This window comes from Phyllostomus hastatus, unplaced genomic scaffold, assembly GCF_019186645.2.
Source record: "Phyllostomus hastatus isolate PE091 unplaced genomic scaffold, TTU_PhHast_1.1 phas_contig_38, whole genome shotgun sequence".
Classification (NCBI taxonomy): Eukaryota; Metazoa; Chordata; class Mammalia; order Chiroptera; family Phyllostomidae; genus Phyllostomus; species Phyllostomus hastatus.
The window spans coordinates 27,930,525-27,945,545 of record NW_025333869.1 but is presented as its reverse complement, the minus strand read 5'-3'; the positions used below and the strand labels follow the sequence as shown (position 1 = coordinate 27,945,545).

Below are 15,021 nucleotides of genomic sequence, written 5' to 3'. Positions count from 1 at the left end.
ACTTGGACAAGTTACTTAATTTCCCTAGGCCTCAATTATCCTATCTGTATTAAAGGACTATTAAATAGTACCTAATAATATTGTTGTAGAGATTAAGGCATCAAGATTACTTAAAACAAGGCATGGAACATACTAAGTCCTCAGAAAACATACATGACATTATTCATCTCTGATTTCTAGTGCCTAACACAGTGTCTGATATTCAAAGAATTGACATGCAAAACACCCTGGCTGGATTGTTCAGTTGGTTGGAACATCACCCTATACACCAAAAGGTTGAGGATTTGATCCTGGGTCCAGGGTGTATGGGAGGCAACTGACTGATGTTTTTCTTTCTCTCCCCCTCCCTTCCCCACTCTCGCTCTCTCTCTCTCTCTCTCTCTCTCTCTCTCTCAATGAACATGTCCTTGGGTGAGGATAAAGAAAAAACCAACCAACAACAAAGCAAAGAATGCATGCAAGGATCTGTGAAAAGTGTACAGTTGCTATATATCACATATCATTGGCTCAACTCTGTAAGGCAATGTATCACTCATAATACAGGTTTTCTTATCTGCCATTCTTCCTGGCTCAAATTGGGACCAAAACATGTCTGTGAAACAAACCAAATAACTTTCTTTCTAAATTGCTTTTTCTATGGACTATTTGTGATTCATTTCTCTTTACTGGAACATAAGGTCTCCAAAAACAGGGGCCAACTCTTTCTTCCCATCAGTAAACATCTCTGAGCACCTATTATTGTGCCAGACCCTGTGTTCCTTATAAGTGGTGAAGACATGACTCTACCCTTGAGAGAACCAATTGGAGGAACATAGGTAAACAGGCAGCCACCATAAAGTACGGTACATACTGTATTAGAAAAATACCCAAAGTTAGATGTTATTGGGCATCCAAATCAGATTGTAAGCTGACAGACCTCCTAAAGTAAGCCCCCCAAAATGCTGATACAACTCCTGGCACACATGGGTGCTAAATAAACAGATGTTGAATTCCCTGGGGGAGAATGGGGTAAGATATTATTATATACCCACTAACTTTACAGGCACTTCCATACAGGCAACCACTGACAGCAGGCAGCGGTACCTCGTCTAATCCCTAAACCAGACCACTATCCCATTCTATAGATCAGAGGGCTGTAACTACTGAAAGGCAGAAAGAGTAGTAATGGAGTTCAAAACAAATATTCCATCTTTAAATGGAAGATAACCTGGCAAGATGCACTTGGGTTATCAATTTGAAATAAAGCAGATATAAATAGTTATTATTTTAAATATTCTTCAATTCTGACTTCTTATATTTAAGATTTGTTTTAACAATATAATAGTTAACAGAAATAATTGTTGAAATGTGAATATAATTTATTTTTAATATCCTATGTAGTCTATAAAAGACAAGAATGCAAATGTATTTTAAAAATATTTTCAGTCCTTTTTATTGATAACATAACTGAGATACTTATTTTATACATTTAAGTAATCTTGAGATTTGATGACAATATTTAGTTATAGTGTAGTCCACAAATTAAAATACACAAAATAGTTTTAGGATAGAGACAGACACATAAGAGAGCAGCTGTGGGGGAGGGAGGACTGCGGTAATCGCAGGGTGGGAGGTGGGGGTGGAGGAGGATGTGGGGGAATAAATGGTGATGGACAGAGGTTTGACTTCAGGTGGTGAACACACAATACAGTGTATAGATGATGTGTTATGGAATTGTGAACCTGAAACCTGTATAATGTTAACCAGTGTCATCCCAATAAATTCTATAAAAAGGAAAAAAATAAAAATTAAGTAATAGTTTTAGGAACACATGTATTTCCACATGCACATACACTTACAAAATCATACAAAGATACATATTTGTTTTAAAATAAAGACTTTGAAAATGAAACCAGTTCATCTAATTTTTACTAAGGTGTGACAAGAAATTTTTATGCAAAAATAACACTTTCAACTTGGTTTTCTAATGTCTTAAATACACATCAATTCTACAAATCACTATTTCTGAGAACAAAACTGTAAGTGTTTCCCTCCCATCTTTATCATGCTTATAATAAAACATACAAAGTATTCTACATACAATAAATGGAATTCTTACATTTTAAACCATTTTAATATAAAGGATAGCAATTCAACTAATTTTTGCATTGCTACTTAAGTTTGTATTGCACTAAAATTATTTTACATGGAAGAACTAGTTGGTATATGTATCATGACAATGTTTAGAAACCATCTTTGACATTCACATCTATGTTCATGGATATTTCATGGTCCACTTAAACATATTTTCTACTATACACCAAATCATTTAACAAAACAAATCTATAATGCTAATCTGTTTTTAGAGCAGGCAGTATTTACTATTACTGCCTTTGGGAAATACACTGACTTTTTAAAATATACAAATCAGTCATAATACCTGGTAATAACATTTGAGCAATACCTGAAAATTCTTCATTTATTGCTGAGTCTCTACATGACTACTTTTTAAATACAATGATTTTGTTTTTAATGAAGAGAAAAAGAGTTTTGTCCCTTTATCCAATGGAGCAGTTTTAAGAAGAAAAACAGTAATATTCCAATGCTGGCTTCTCAGCTATGGGTTATGTAACTTAAAAGTTCATTTCTTTTCCTTCTGCTGCAAAGCCTGCTTATTATAATGATAATAACCAATAGCAGAATCTTGGAAAATCATAATTACAATTAAAAGCTTAGAACAGCATTATAAGTTAATGGCAACCTTCGGAATCCCATTTTAAGTTAGTTCTACTTCCAAATAACACTTTTAAATCATTTCAACCTAAACAACCTAACTGATTAGCCAGCATCAGTTTAGGAATTTTTTCTCAATGTTCTATGGTGCAGCTTTTGGTGTTAAAGGTATAGCAAGTGCTCTTGATTTGTGATGAATGAAAAAGATCAAGTATTAAATACCAGTAGTTCCTGTGACAGGGTAAATATCCCCCCTTCAAGTAATGTTCTCCCCAAAATTAAAGTAACATTTTACTTATCCCTCTGAGAGTTTGTTTAGGAAAGGAAATCATAATTATTTTTCAGTTGAGGTGAAAAAACTGCTTCATAAGTTCATATGTTGTAAAAGCCACTGCTTGAGAGGGAATGCAGCGAATGTAGTTCAGAGATAAACCACGATACAATCCTTTTCGAATTCCATGGTGTCCATATACATACTTCATCGTCTCCCACATGGTACTGAAAGACAGTGGTTACATGATGACGCCTTTAGGCCTACTCATGAAGAAACAATGTTAAGATCCATAACAGCATTTTTAAAAGAAGCTAAAATGCCATTTTGGGGGGAACTACTCTGCCTGGTTTCAGGAGCTATAACCGCCCCCCATGGCTAAGGCTGAGTGAGTGATCTTCAGACCATAAGCCACTAAGGAGACAAAGCTTATCTCCCTGGCAGGGGCATTGCCTCTTCTCCTTTTACTTCACCCTGCCTGGCCCCCAGTGCTTGACTGGTTAGCCAATGACAGGTAAGATTCCTCAAGGAAGGGATGACCTAATACAGGCACTATCATGGGGGCCCCCAGGGAAGGACTTGGGGGCTATAGAAAAAGGGGTGATGGACCCTTGGGCCTTGGCTTTGACATAGCCTGAGTCCTCATTCTTTCTGTAAGATGTCTCCTAATCTCTTGGCTGCCTTACTTCCCCTGCCTGACTTAAGCCTGAAACAATGCCTTAAGCTTGAAGACAATGCTGGAAGAGGGTGGCACCCTGTGCTGGAAAGGGCAGGTTCCCTAGGGTGATCAGGCCTAAGAAAGAATGCAGAAAATCCTGTGAAACCGACTTTGTTAAATAAGGGTCCTCAATTTAAATAAGGGTCCAAGCAGGAAGTGAGTTTGTTCCTCAAAGTTTTATGGCCCGTTAGCTAACTGACCCTGACTCAAACTAGGCCCTCAAGAGTTCTTTGAATGTTATCTATTGTTTAATCATTTCTGCCTGACATTGACTGATGAGCTTTACATATACACCCTGTATTCCTATGCAAATTGAATCCAATAAAAGCTTGTTGGGGCAAGGGTTGGCACTCTCCTCTTGAGAGAGAAGCTGGGCGGTCCCTTTTCCTCCACAGGAGTTGGTAGTCTGTGTGAATTTGTCTCCTATCTCACCCATAATGCCTCAGACACTGCAAGCTAGTATTTGCAATACCATCTTGAATAGTTTTTGGAAGGCAAGTGCTAAAAACAAGCTAAAAACGCACAATAAAGCAGTAATGAACTGTAATCTAGTACAAATAACACTATTTCATAATAATCTGAAATATTGTAGTCGTTTTAAAGGATGTAAGAAGAGTTATCCTTAAAGTTTTCATTTCAGCTCCAGTTTTATACTATAGGTAGCAGGTGGTTATAGAACTAAAGCTTGAAGGACCATCTTTCACATTTCAGCAATAAAGACTTTCTTGTTTCAAATGGTGTTCTTTTTCCTTTCAAGTCAACATTTTGGGCTTTGCCTTTACCTTTCAATAGGCAATGTGGACTGAAATCTTCAAAAAAATCTGTTGGGTCAATAAAGGCAATTTAAGGCCCTAAATAAACATTTGGCTCTTCTCCTGAGGGACAATATACCACCAATCAAACAGAGTGATTCTAAATATTAATATCTATAGATTATAGAGAACTCTAGAGCTGTGCTGTGCAATAATGGCAGCTACTAGCCATATGTGGCTCCTGAGCACTTGAAATGTTGCAAGTCCAAGTTGAGATGTGCTGTGAGTGTAAAACACACTCTGGCTTTCAAGCGCTTAGTATAAAAACAGGATGTAAAATATTGAAATGTTTATATTATAATAGTTTAGATACATTAGGTTAAAGAAAAATATATTTTTTAATTTCATGTTTATTTTTATACATTTTTTTAAAATGTGGCTACCAAAAAATGTTAAAATACATATGTGGCTCATGTTCTACTCCTATTTAACAGTGCTGCTCTAAAAGGAAAATTTTAATAGGAGGACTGGGACCTGAATTAAAACCTTATAATTAAACTATGGAAGATAAAATGGGTGTTCCAGACTACTGATGAGACACAGTCCTATCTCCCTACTTACTTTAAACATTACATTTCCTAAAGAAAATGAACAAAGATAAATGGAGAACTTACAGGCACTTTTCAAATTCTGGAAGAACAGTTCCTAATTGCATTCGCCTACGAGTTACATCAAATGGATAGCTAAAAGAAGAAAAAGGCATAAGGACTTAAAAATTATTTTTATTTTTCTGCTTAATAATTATTGAACACAAAGCCGTATATATGCTAAGAAATAATGTGTTTCTATTCTCTTATTGTTTGGGAGTCAGGGTACAGGCACATGAAGAAAGTTAAATAACAGAACACAGGTCTCCTGGCCTTTGATTATGTGGCTCCCTCAGGTTACATGGTTCTTTCCTCCTATCACTATATCAATTTTTATTCATCCCTTAAGGCCAAATTAAATGCCCCCTCCTAAAGAAAACAAACTGGGTGTTTTTCACAGTTGTATCCCTAAGATGGGGTTTCTCATCTTAGGCACTACTGACATTTTCAGTTAGATACTGCTTAGTAATCTAAGAAGGGCTGTCCCGTGCACTGTAAGATGTTCAGGTGCATTCCTGGCCTTCTACCCACTAGAAATCAGTAACACACCTCCAGCTGTGACAACAATAAATGTCTCTAGGCATTAATAAATGTTCCACTGGAGGCAAAATCACCCCAGTTGAGAACCTGTAATTTAAGAATATCCACCCCCTGTATACAGTAGACCAACAAAAATAATTTCTTTATGGGATATAATAAACAATACAGATAATTACATTTAGAGAACAGAGTAAATTCTATGTAAAGACTGCCTAAAATGAAATATACAAAAGTAATCTCTTTTCAGGGTAAGGCCCCAGGTGATTTTTTGAAATTTTATTTTGCTAATATTGACTACTTATGTTAGATCCCGTGCTAAACAATTTATGTACATTATCTCATTCCATCTTCACAACAATTCCATAAAGTAGGTACTATTATCCCAACATTAATTGAGGACCTGGCTGGTGTGGCTCAGTGGATTGAGCACTGGCCTGCAATCAACGGTTCGATTCTAGGTCAGGGCACATGCCTGGGTTGTGGGCCAGCTCCCTGGTTGGAGGTTTATGAGGGGCAGCCAATCGATGTTTCTGTCCTGCCTTTTTTTTTCCTACCTTCCCCTTTCTCTAAAAATAAGTAAATAAAATCTTTTAAAAAAAGGTTAAAAAACTGAGTCTTAGAGACATTCTCTAGTGTCCCAAAGACGGTTTCTACTTTCTAACCCAAAACTCTCCATGGTACCTAATATATACATAAGTGATATATACCAAAAATAATCATATACTTTTGTATATATTTAAATTATAAAATAGTTGTAATTTTTTAAAAGCCATGTATGAACCAAACAGCTCAAGAAGTAACATTACTAACAGTTGAAACTCCCTACATACTTCATACTTCAATACTTCATAATCATACTTCAATAGCATCTCCAGGAATTATTTTTTAATGGGGTGTGGGGAGAGGAAAACACTTTATGGGAATAAAGGGGCCAAAACCTCAACCTGAAGGATTCAGTTCCCAAGCAGGAAAAGATGTGGGAAGAAGATGATTAGTATAAAGGAGAGAATGCAAGAAGACAAGGTACAAGTATTGGAGCTAGGGAAGTAACAACGAGGAAGAAAGAAAACAGTACTGTAGGCAATGTTCTGAAGTAAAAAATAGTAAGACTTAGTGAGTATATGGATGTGTAAAATGTGAAAAATGATTTTGAGGCATTATCATGACTAGATTAATGTTCATCAATAACAAAGAGGAAAGTTGGGAGCTGAGGACTATCACAAAGAGGAAAGAAATGTCTGAATTACAGAGTTGGCACTAACTGCAGTAGTTCAAGTAGAAACACCAAGAGCTTGCCGGAGAAGTAATAGTGAGTCAACAATGGAGATTTAAATAGAACTGGTTATCTAGTAGAGAATTGGTTCTCTTTATGAAACCATAAAGACAGATGAGCTATTCTAGATATTTAAGGGAAGATCAAAAGGATTACTATCTGGCTGGGCCTTAAAAAATTGGCACAAATAGGTAGGAAGAGGAAGACACGAATCAGCAAAGTACCGGAAAAGGGAAGGTTAGAGAGAGGGATGGCCAAGAACGGGCACTGTTACAAAAACCAAGGCACTAGAACAACTGGAAGGAAGGTAAAAGACCTGAGAAGGAGCCACTGGATCTGTTAAGAACCAATGGGTATAGAGTATAGATTAAGAGGAAAAGTGGGAAAGAGAAGACAGATTTTAAGGACCTAAGTTGGCAGTGAGTAACAAAGAAAAAGGGCAGTAAAACCAAGAAGAGAATTAGGATAGCCAGAGGTGATCACGTCTGCAAATGAACAAGTTTACACAGCCAGGTCTCTGAAAGTAAACCAGACACCTGTTTTCTTCTTGACCCTCACTGTGGTATGATCTGCTCTCTCACACAAGTACAGCAAATTTGCTTTCACAGAGGTAATACTTAATTGTAAAATACAATGAACTTACTTTTTAGTACTTATTTGACTTTTCTTTTTCCATTGGATATTCTTTTTTATGAGTTGGTGACACTACCATTTCCTGTTGTCTTCTGTTTTACAGGATACTCAGTCATAGAAAGCTTTCCTTCCTATTCCTGAAAAGTTCCTGCTTCTAGTATTCTGGTCTCTTTTTATCTCATCTAATCAATCTCTCTACAGAAACTTCTTTCTGAAAGTTTCTTTCTACAGAAACTCTTTGAAGCCACCTTTCCAATTACAATATAGTAATACCTTTATGTTTCCACTAGAACTTAAATTAATATACAATTCCACAATATTGCTACTGTCTCAATAAGAATATGGTCTTCTTGAGGCAACAACTGTGTTTTCCTGTCAGTGAACCTCCCAATGCCTTGTACACTGTCTGACAAAGCAGGCCTTCAAGATTTTAGCACCAGAGAAGTCCTGCCTCCTTGCGTACACAAAAACAATAAATGGCTCAAATTTCAGAAACTTCATATAGGAAAAGCAAATGCATGAGAAAATATGGATGAAGACTATACTTAGTGTTTCTATCTTTCTTTATTTTGAATGAATCCATAGGAATTTGGGTGGGTTCACTAATTTGGTTAATTTGGCATAAAATTTTTATAACATGCTAAAAGTGCAGGCACATCTGAAAAAGTGTATTAAGTTAATAATTATATTTTGCCAGGAATACTATGTTTTAATATAATCTACTAGAAAAAAATGATTAACCAATGCTAAAAATCAGGACTGGGCAACTTGACTGAATTAAGTGGATGAAGAAACTTACGATATTGTCTGTGCTATTGCTCCAGCAACACCACCACAAAGTAAGTTTATGTGAGTTTTCAAAACTAAGACATTAGGATTGTCTGATGAAGGTCTGCCAAGAAGGGTAGGAGCATGGGAAAGCCCAACACTCTTTAAGGTACCAAAAGTAAAAAATGAAACACCTGAAAAACAAAATATAAATTCACGACGATGCTAAACAGAACATGAGCTGTGAAAAGATACCAATCTTACAAAATAACCAATTAACTCAAGGAACTACCTATGCATTTCCTGTTTCCTGCTGTTTGGTTTAATCTAAGATAAAAAAATAATTAATGTCTATAACTAACCTAAAGACAACAAAATTAGCACCTATAAAAATTACAGCATTGGTTTTTACACACTAACATAAATAGTTGAGTTCACTGAATAAAGATATTAGTGAGTATAATGCCATCTTATATAGGAATAGAAGGTTTCACATGAATAAATATTAAATTCATAATTAATAACAAGTAAATATGACAACTTCCATTTATAATAATAATGGTGACAATATAAGATAGAAACAAAAAATTCAGAAGTGACAAAGCATTGTAATTTTAACTAAGTATCTAATTTGGTCTTCAAAAGTTGTCATCAGGAGAGAAATATTCATATTGGCTTGCAAGACACATGAAATCTAATAAACATTGGACTAAGTTATTGGTAATATGAAGTTGGTATTGATGAAAATTTACATTAATTTATAATAGACCCATTAAAGTTGCATGTTAATAAAATCAAGAATAGAACTCGGCCCTGGTTGGTGTGGCTCAGCAGATTGAGTACCGGCCTGCGAACCAAAGGTCATGGGTTTGATTCCCAGTCTGGGCACATGCCTGGGTTGCAGGCCAGGTCCCCAGCGAGGGGCTCATGAGAAGCAACCATACAATGATGTTTTTCGCCCTCCCTTCCCTTCTCTAAAAATAAATAAAATCTTTAAAAAAAGAATAGAATTCAAACATCCTTATCACCTAAGCATTAAGATATCCTGATATCTACTAAATTTTAAAAACATATTTAAAGAGATACTTGATGCTTAAGAACAAATCAGCATTAGCAAAAATTCAGTCCAGGATAATATCTCAATATATGCATTTATTCTTTACACAAAATTCTTACAATTTTATAGTATATGGAAATGATGATATACAATTTTGGAATATTCATACACTTATGTTTGGAAAATCTAGTCTAAGGCCTTAATCTAAATACAGAAAAAGCTTACAACAAGAAGGTTCATAACAACATAAACATAAGTGAAAAAAAATTAGAACTACCTAAATGATGTGGCGTTATCAATAAAATATGATGGCACAATTAATAAAAATGATGTTTGTAAAGAGTATTCAAAAATATAAAAAATACTTGGAAAATCAGGAAGAATCAAGAAATTATATATGTACATATAATTGTGTAAAAATATATTTAAAAAATTGAAAATTGAAACAAAAATAAAAGATAGAGAAGAAAATATAGCAGAAGATTAAAGAGTTCTGCTTCCAGCATGATGGCAATATAGATGTTCTGAGAGACTTTGTCATTGTAGAACAACTATATCCACTGCAAAAAGTATAAGGTGTCTAAGAACCCCAGAACCAGCACCTCCCAAAAATATAAACCCACTTGGGAGTTGCGGGCTCATGAGAGTAATGGAATGACTACATATTGACACCAATAGCAGCAAAGCCATCGAACTGGATCCTCCATTGGTCCTACAGAAGAAGGAGTCACTGAGTCTGAAACTCAGAGATCAAGATCAAGTAATAAGCTCATAATTAAAGACCACCATGCACAGGAGGAAGAAAATAAATTTGTGTATTTATAAAGAATAAGGGAGTAAAGATTCATAAAAATAAGCAAACAAGATGGGAAACAAATTTAAAAAAAGCAAAACACACAGAAATCAAATAGCAAGGTATAGAAACAAGTGTAAATATATCAATAATCATAATAACCATCAAGTGGACTAATTGACAATTAAAATGTTTTACAGACTGGATTAAATAAAATATCTAGCTCTCTGATGACTGCAAAAGAAATAACTAAAACATAAAGACATAAAAAGGCAGAAAATAAAAAGGATGAAAAAAGATATGCCAGGCAAATATTAACTTGGATATGGCCAAAAAATAATTATGAAATGGGTGGGAATTTAACAATGACTAGATGACACACAGGACTTTTTTCCAAGTTTCAAATGGTATGCAGCCATGCTTTTTAAAAAAGCATAAAGAGCTAAATACAGATATATTGTGGATGAAATAAAGTGAATTTGTTTTGAAAAAATTTGAGATGAGGGTGGAGGGAGTAATTAGGGGTTAGATAAAGCAAGATTTGCCATGAGTTGATCACTACTGAAGCTAGGTAATAGGTACATGGTAGTTCATTATACTATTGTCTACTTTCAAATATGTTTGAAAATTTCCAAATCTTAAATAAAAACAAATAAAATAACAAACTCAGTGAATCCAGCTAAAGCAGTATTTAGGAAAAAATATTTACATTAGGGGAAATAAATCTAAAGATTGAAAGTTAATTAGGTAAGCATCCAACTGGAGAATAAACCCAGAGAAAGGAGATAATTAAGACATGAACAAAAATTTAATGAAATGAAGAATAAAGGTAGACTAGAGAAGAGAGAGAATAAACAAAATGAAAAGTGGGACACAACTGGAGATAGAGCAGTTATAAAAAAATAAAGAAAACCTTTTAACAAAAAGTTGAAAACCAGCATAAAACAGTCAAGTTCATAATGGTAAAGAAAAATATGAATTACCAAAATGACTCACAGAAAACATGAACAGCCCTACAATCACTGAGAAATTAAACAAGTATTTAAAAGTCATCCCATAACTAAAACTCAAGAAACAGATAACTGTAATCATTTTATAGAGATTCTTCCTGAGGATGGAAAATGAAGAAATACTCTTTAATTCATTCTATAATACCTTGAGGATATTACAAGAAAATTACAAAGTAATCTCACTTATAAATATAGATATTAACACTTATAAAAACAGCAAATTGAATCCAACAGGACATAAAAAGATCACTATATTGCAACCAATTTTGGTTGACATTAGAACATCCATTAATGTCATTCACCATATTAACATATTAAAGGAGAAAACTATATGATCACCTCAATAAATACAGAAAAGGGTATCTGATAAAATTCAACAGTAGACAATAGTATAATGTACTGAATCAGGTAAAAATTCTTACCAAAATTTCCTCGACCTGATAATTACTACACACTACCATAAGCATTATACTAAATGAAGTATTAGAAATATTCCCGTGAAAATCAATAATAGTCAAAATGCCCAGGATTATCACTTTTATTCACTGCTGCACTATAGGTCCTTAGCTAGTATAGTAAGATAAAACAAATGTAAATAAAAATTTTTTAAAAATAAAGATTAGAATGAAGAAAAATAATATTATTTGCACAGGATGTGATTGCCCACACAGAAAACTCAAAACATCTACAAGTAACATGGTGGCTGGCTATAATATCAACAAGTAGGATAACAGCAAGTTGTAAGATCACTTAAAATTAAATCAAGCAATAAACATAAACTGTAATTTTCTAAAAGACACTACAAAGCTTATAAGGTTTCTGTGACTATATCTAGCAAAAATGTCCAAAAACTGTATAAAATTTCATTCAAAATCCAAACAAGGTTCTTGTGCAACATCAAAAACTGAATCTAGCCCTGGCTGGTGTAGCTCAGTGGATTGAGTGTGGGCTGCGAACCAAAGGGTCCCTGGTTCTATTCCCAGTCAGGGCACATGCCTGGGTTGTGGGCCAGGTCCCCAGTGGGGGGCCACATGAGAGGCAACAACATGTTGATGTTTCTCTCCCTCTCTTTCTCCCTCCCTTCCTCTCTCTCTAAAAAAATAAATAAAATCTTAAAACAAAACAAACCTGATTCTCAAGTATGTGGAATAGCAAATATCTACAGTCCTTACATTCCTGGGGTGGAGGAAGCATAAAGTCAAGGGACTTGTCCTACCAACTATAAAGACTTCATAGAAAACTGCATTCTATTACTGTTCTAAGAAGTGGCACTGAGATTCACTGGAGAAAGGAGGGCCTGACTGCTTAGTAAATGGTGATAAATCAAACAGTTACCCTTCAGAAAGAAAAAAAATAATCCTGACAGATTAGTGACTTAAATATAAAATGCTAAATTTTCTTTTATTTTTTTTTAAGAAATTTTCTTTTTTCTTTTTTTAATTTTATTTATTTTTAGAGAGGGAAGAGAGGGAGAAAGAGAGAGAGAGAGAAACATCAATGTGCGGTTGCTGGGGGCCATGGCCTGCAACCCAGGCATGTACCCTGACTGGGAATCGAACCTGTGACACTTTGGTTCGCAGCCCGAGCTCAATCCACTGAGCTACGCCAGCCAGGGCTAAAATGCTAAATTTTAAAAATCGTTCTTAAAAAGAATAAAAGAAAAAGATTCTGCAAAATTTGAAACATACCCGCATAGGGAGCCATTCCTAATATAGTAGGCATCAGGCCTCTGTAAAATCCAAGGAAACCGCCTTCCTTTTGAGTGAAGAAAACAACAGAAGCAAGATTACATTGCTCTCATTATGCTAAACATCAAAGAACAAAAGCATACATTATAATAAAAAAATTATTCTGTGAACAACCCTGAAACACAGATGTTTTCATAATTATTACTAATTACTTCTAAGCAAAAGATTTATATAACATTCAAAATATTTCCCTACGTATAAAAAACATGTTATATAGATGAGAAAAATAAATATGTACCTTTGCGTAAATTGTTCTGAATGCATGAATAATTCCTGTGTAAGTGTGCTCCCCCTTCACTTGGAATGCTAGGCGTACTCTAACCATGTCAAGAGGGTAAGTACAGATAACTGCTGTCATACCTGAAAAAAAGTAAAAAACTTCAATGTACAAGAAATTTTTTGGCACATACATATCTCTTTCCTATCATTAAATCATATTGTATATATAGAAGATGTTTTTGTGTGTGTATATATATAGATATAAATATGTATATCTATATCTATATATCTTTCCTGTCATTTGTTTCATTGTAAAATTATAGCAATGATGAAAACCCAATGAAAGCAAAAGTGAACCCTGGCTGGTATGGCTCAGTGGCCAGAGTGCCAGCCTGCAAACCAAAAGGTCACCAGTTTGATTCCCAGTCAGGACACATGCCTGGGTTGTGTGCCAGGTCCCTGGCTGGGGGCGTGTGAGAAGCAACTGATCGATGGCACATTTCTCACATATCGATGTTTCTCTCTTTCTCCCTCCCTCCCTCTCTCTTTAAAAATTTATAAATAAAATCTTTTTTTTAAAGGTGATATTGATACAATTATATCATAATATCATCAGCTGAAAAAAACCTTGTAAATAAAGGGTCATTTTGTAAAAATCTCTTCAAGTTCTTGTGGTGAAGTTATATTGTTACCACCAAAATAATACAGTGTAAGTGGATGGTGAATATTTTAAAAATTCTAATACTTGTCTATTCCAAGGTAAGATATCAGAAGAAAAACTATTTCCATAGCACTAGACAAGCTATCTGACTTTTATTTTCTCTAATCCTAAAATGGAGAGATGCTTTACCTACCTACAAAACTATTATAAAAATAAAATAAAGGTGCTTTTTAAAAATTTTAAAACATTATCATAATTTTCATTTTTGAATTTAGGTAAATTTGTTAATTGACTAAACATATTAAAATATAAATGTCATAGGAAATATAAACAATGTGTTTTAGGGGTAAGATCATGTGATAAGAAAATTTAATAGTAAGTTCTAGATTTTCATCAATATGATTTCAAATTCCATAAACTACCCAGCTGAGTTATTTTTTTAATTAAAAAAATCTTTTTGTAAAGTATCAAAAGAAATGTATGTTTAATGTAGTAAACTAGAAAATAAAGACAATATTAAATATATATTCATCCTCCAGTAATAATCACCTATATATTCCAAACTTTTTATATGTGTACATCTATATACACGTAAACACACACACACTTAAAACTTATAATTCTATTTTGTAGTCAATATTTTCTAACTTTATATTGTGAACATCTTTCCATGTGAAAAAAACATTACTTGGATGTACTATAATATTAAAACAATCTTCTTGAACATTTAGGTTGTCTCCATTATTTGCTCCACTGATACTATAAGAGCAAACAATGCTTTGGTGAATGTTCTTATAACTATTAAATATTTTTGTGCATCTTTTCCATTATGGATAAATTCCCACAATACAATTATTAGGTCAAAGGGCAAGACTTTTAATAAAAATTGCTCTCCAAAATGATTATGCCAATTTATAATGCCATCCATTAGAATAAAAGTCCTATTTCTCTGACTTCCTGGTAGTATTAGATTAGATAATTAAAAGATTAAATTATTCGATCATTTTCCCAAAAACTGATGGGCAAAAAGCATTATCAGTTATTTTGGTGTGTTTCTCATATGGCTTTTTGTGTGTGTGTGTGTGGTGGTTTTATATCTATTTGTCAATCAGTGGTCAGTTGTCCACAGTGACTGTGTAGATTTTTGAAAGTGGTTACCTATTTGGTACAAAGGTAATCAGTGTATACAGCTTGTTTGGTGAATCTTCATCCTCATCAC

The 15,021-nt window shown here is 34.2% G+C and overlaps 1 protein-coding gene across 3 annotated transcripts in view; it reads right to left on the bottom strand.

Moving 5' to 3' along the window:
- Window positions 1–1,405: 1,405 nt before the first annotated feature.
- The window catches only part of SLC25A16 (solute carrier family 25 member 16), a 36,567-nt gene continuing 22,951 nt past the window's right edge, over window positions 1,406–15,021 (bottom strand). The window contains exons 5-9 of one of the 3 annotated variants that reach the window (XM_045842030.1): window positions 13,161–13,282; window positions 12,863–12,929; window positions 8,346–8,508; window positions 5,128–5,196; window positions 1,406–3,238 (exon numbers count right to left, since the gene is read on the bottom strand). In XM_045842030.1, the coding sequence (XP_045697986.1) occupies window positions 3,085–3,238; window positions 5,128–5,196; window positions 8,346–8,508; window positions 12,863–12,929; window positions 13,161–13,282 (575 nt within the window). In that variant the 3' untranslated portion in view covers window positions 1,406–3,084. The remainder of the gene's footprint in view (window positions 3,239–5,127; window positions 5,197–8,345; window positions 8,509–12,862; window positions 12,930–13,160; window positions 13,283–15,021) is intronic. The other 2 variants (XM_045842027.1, XM_045842028.1) reach the window with 2 other exon arrangements.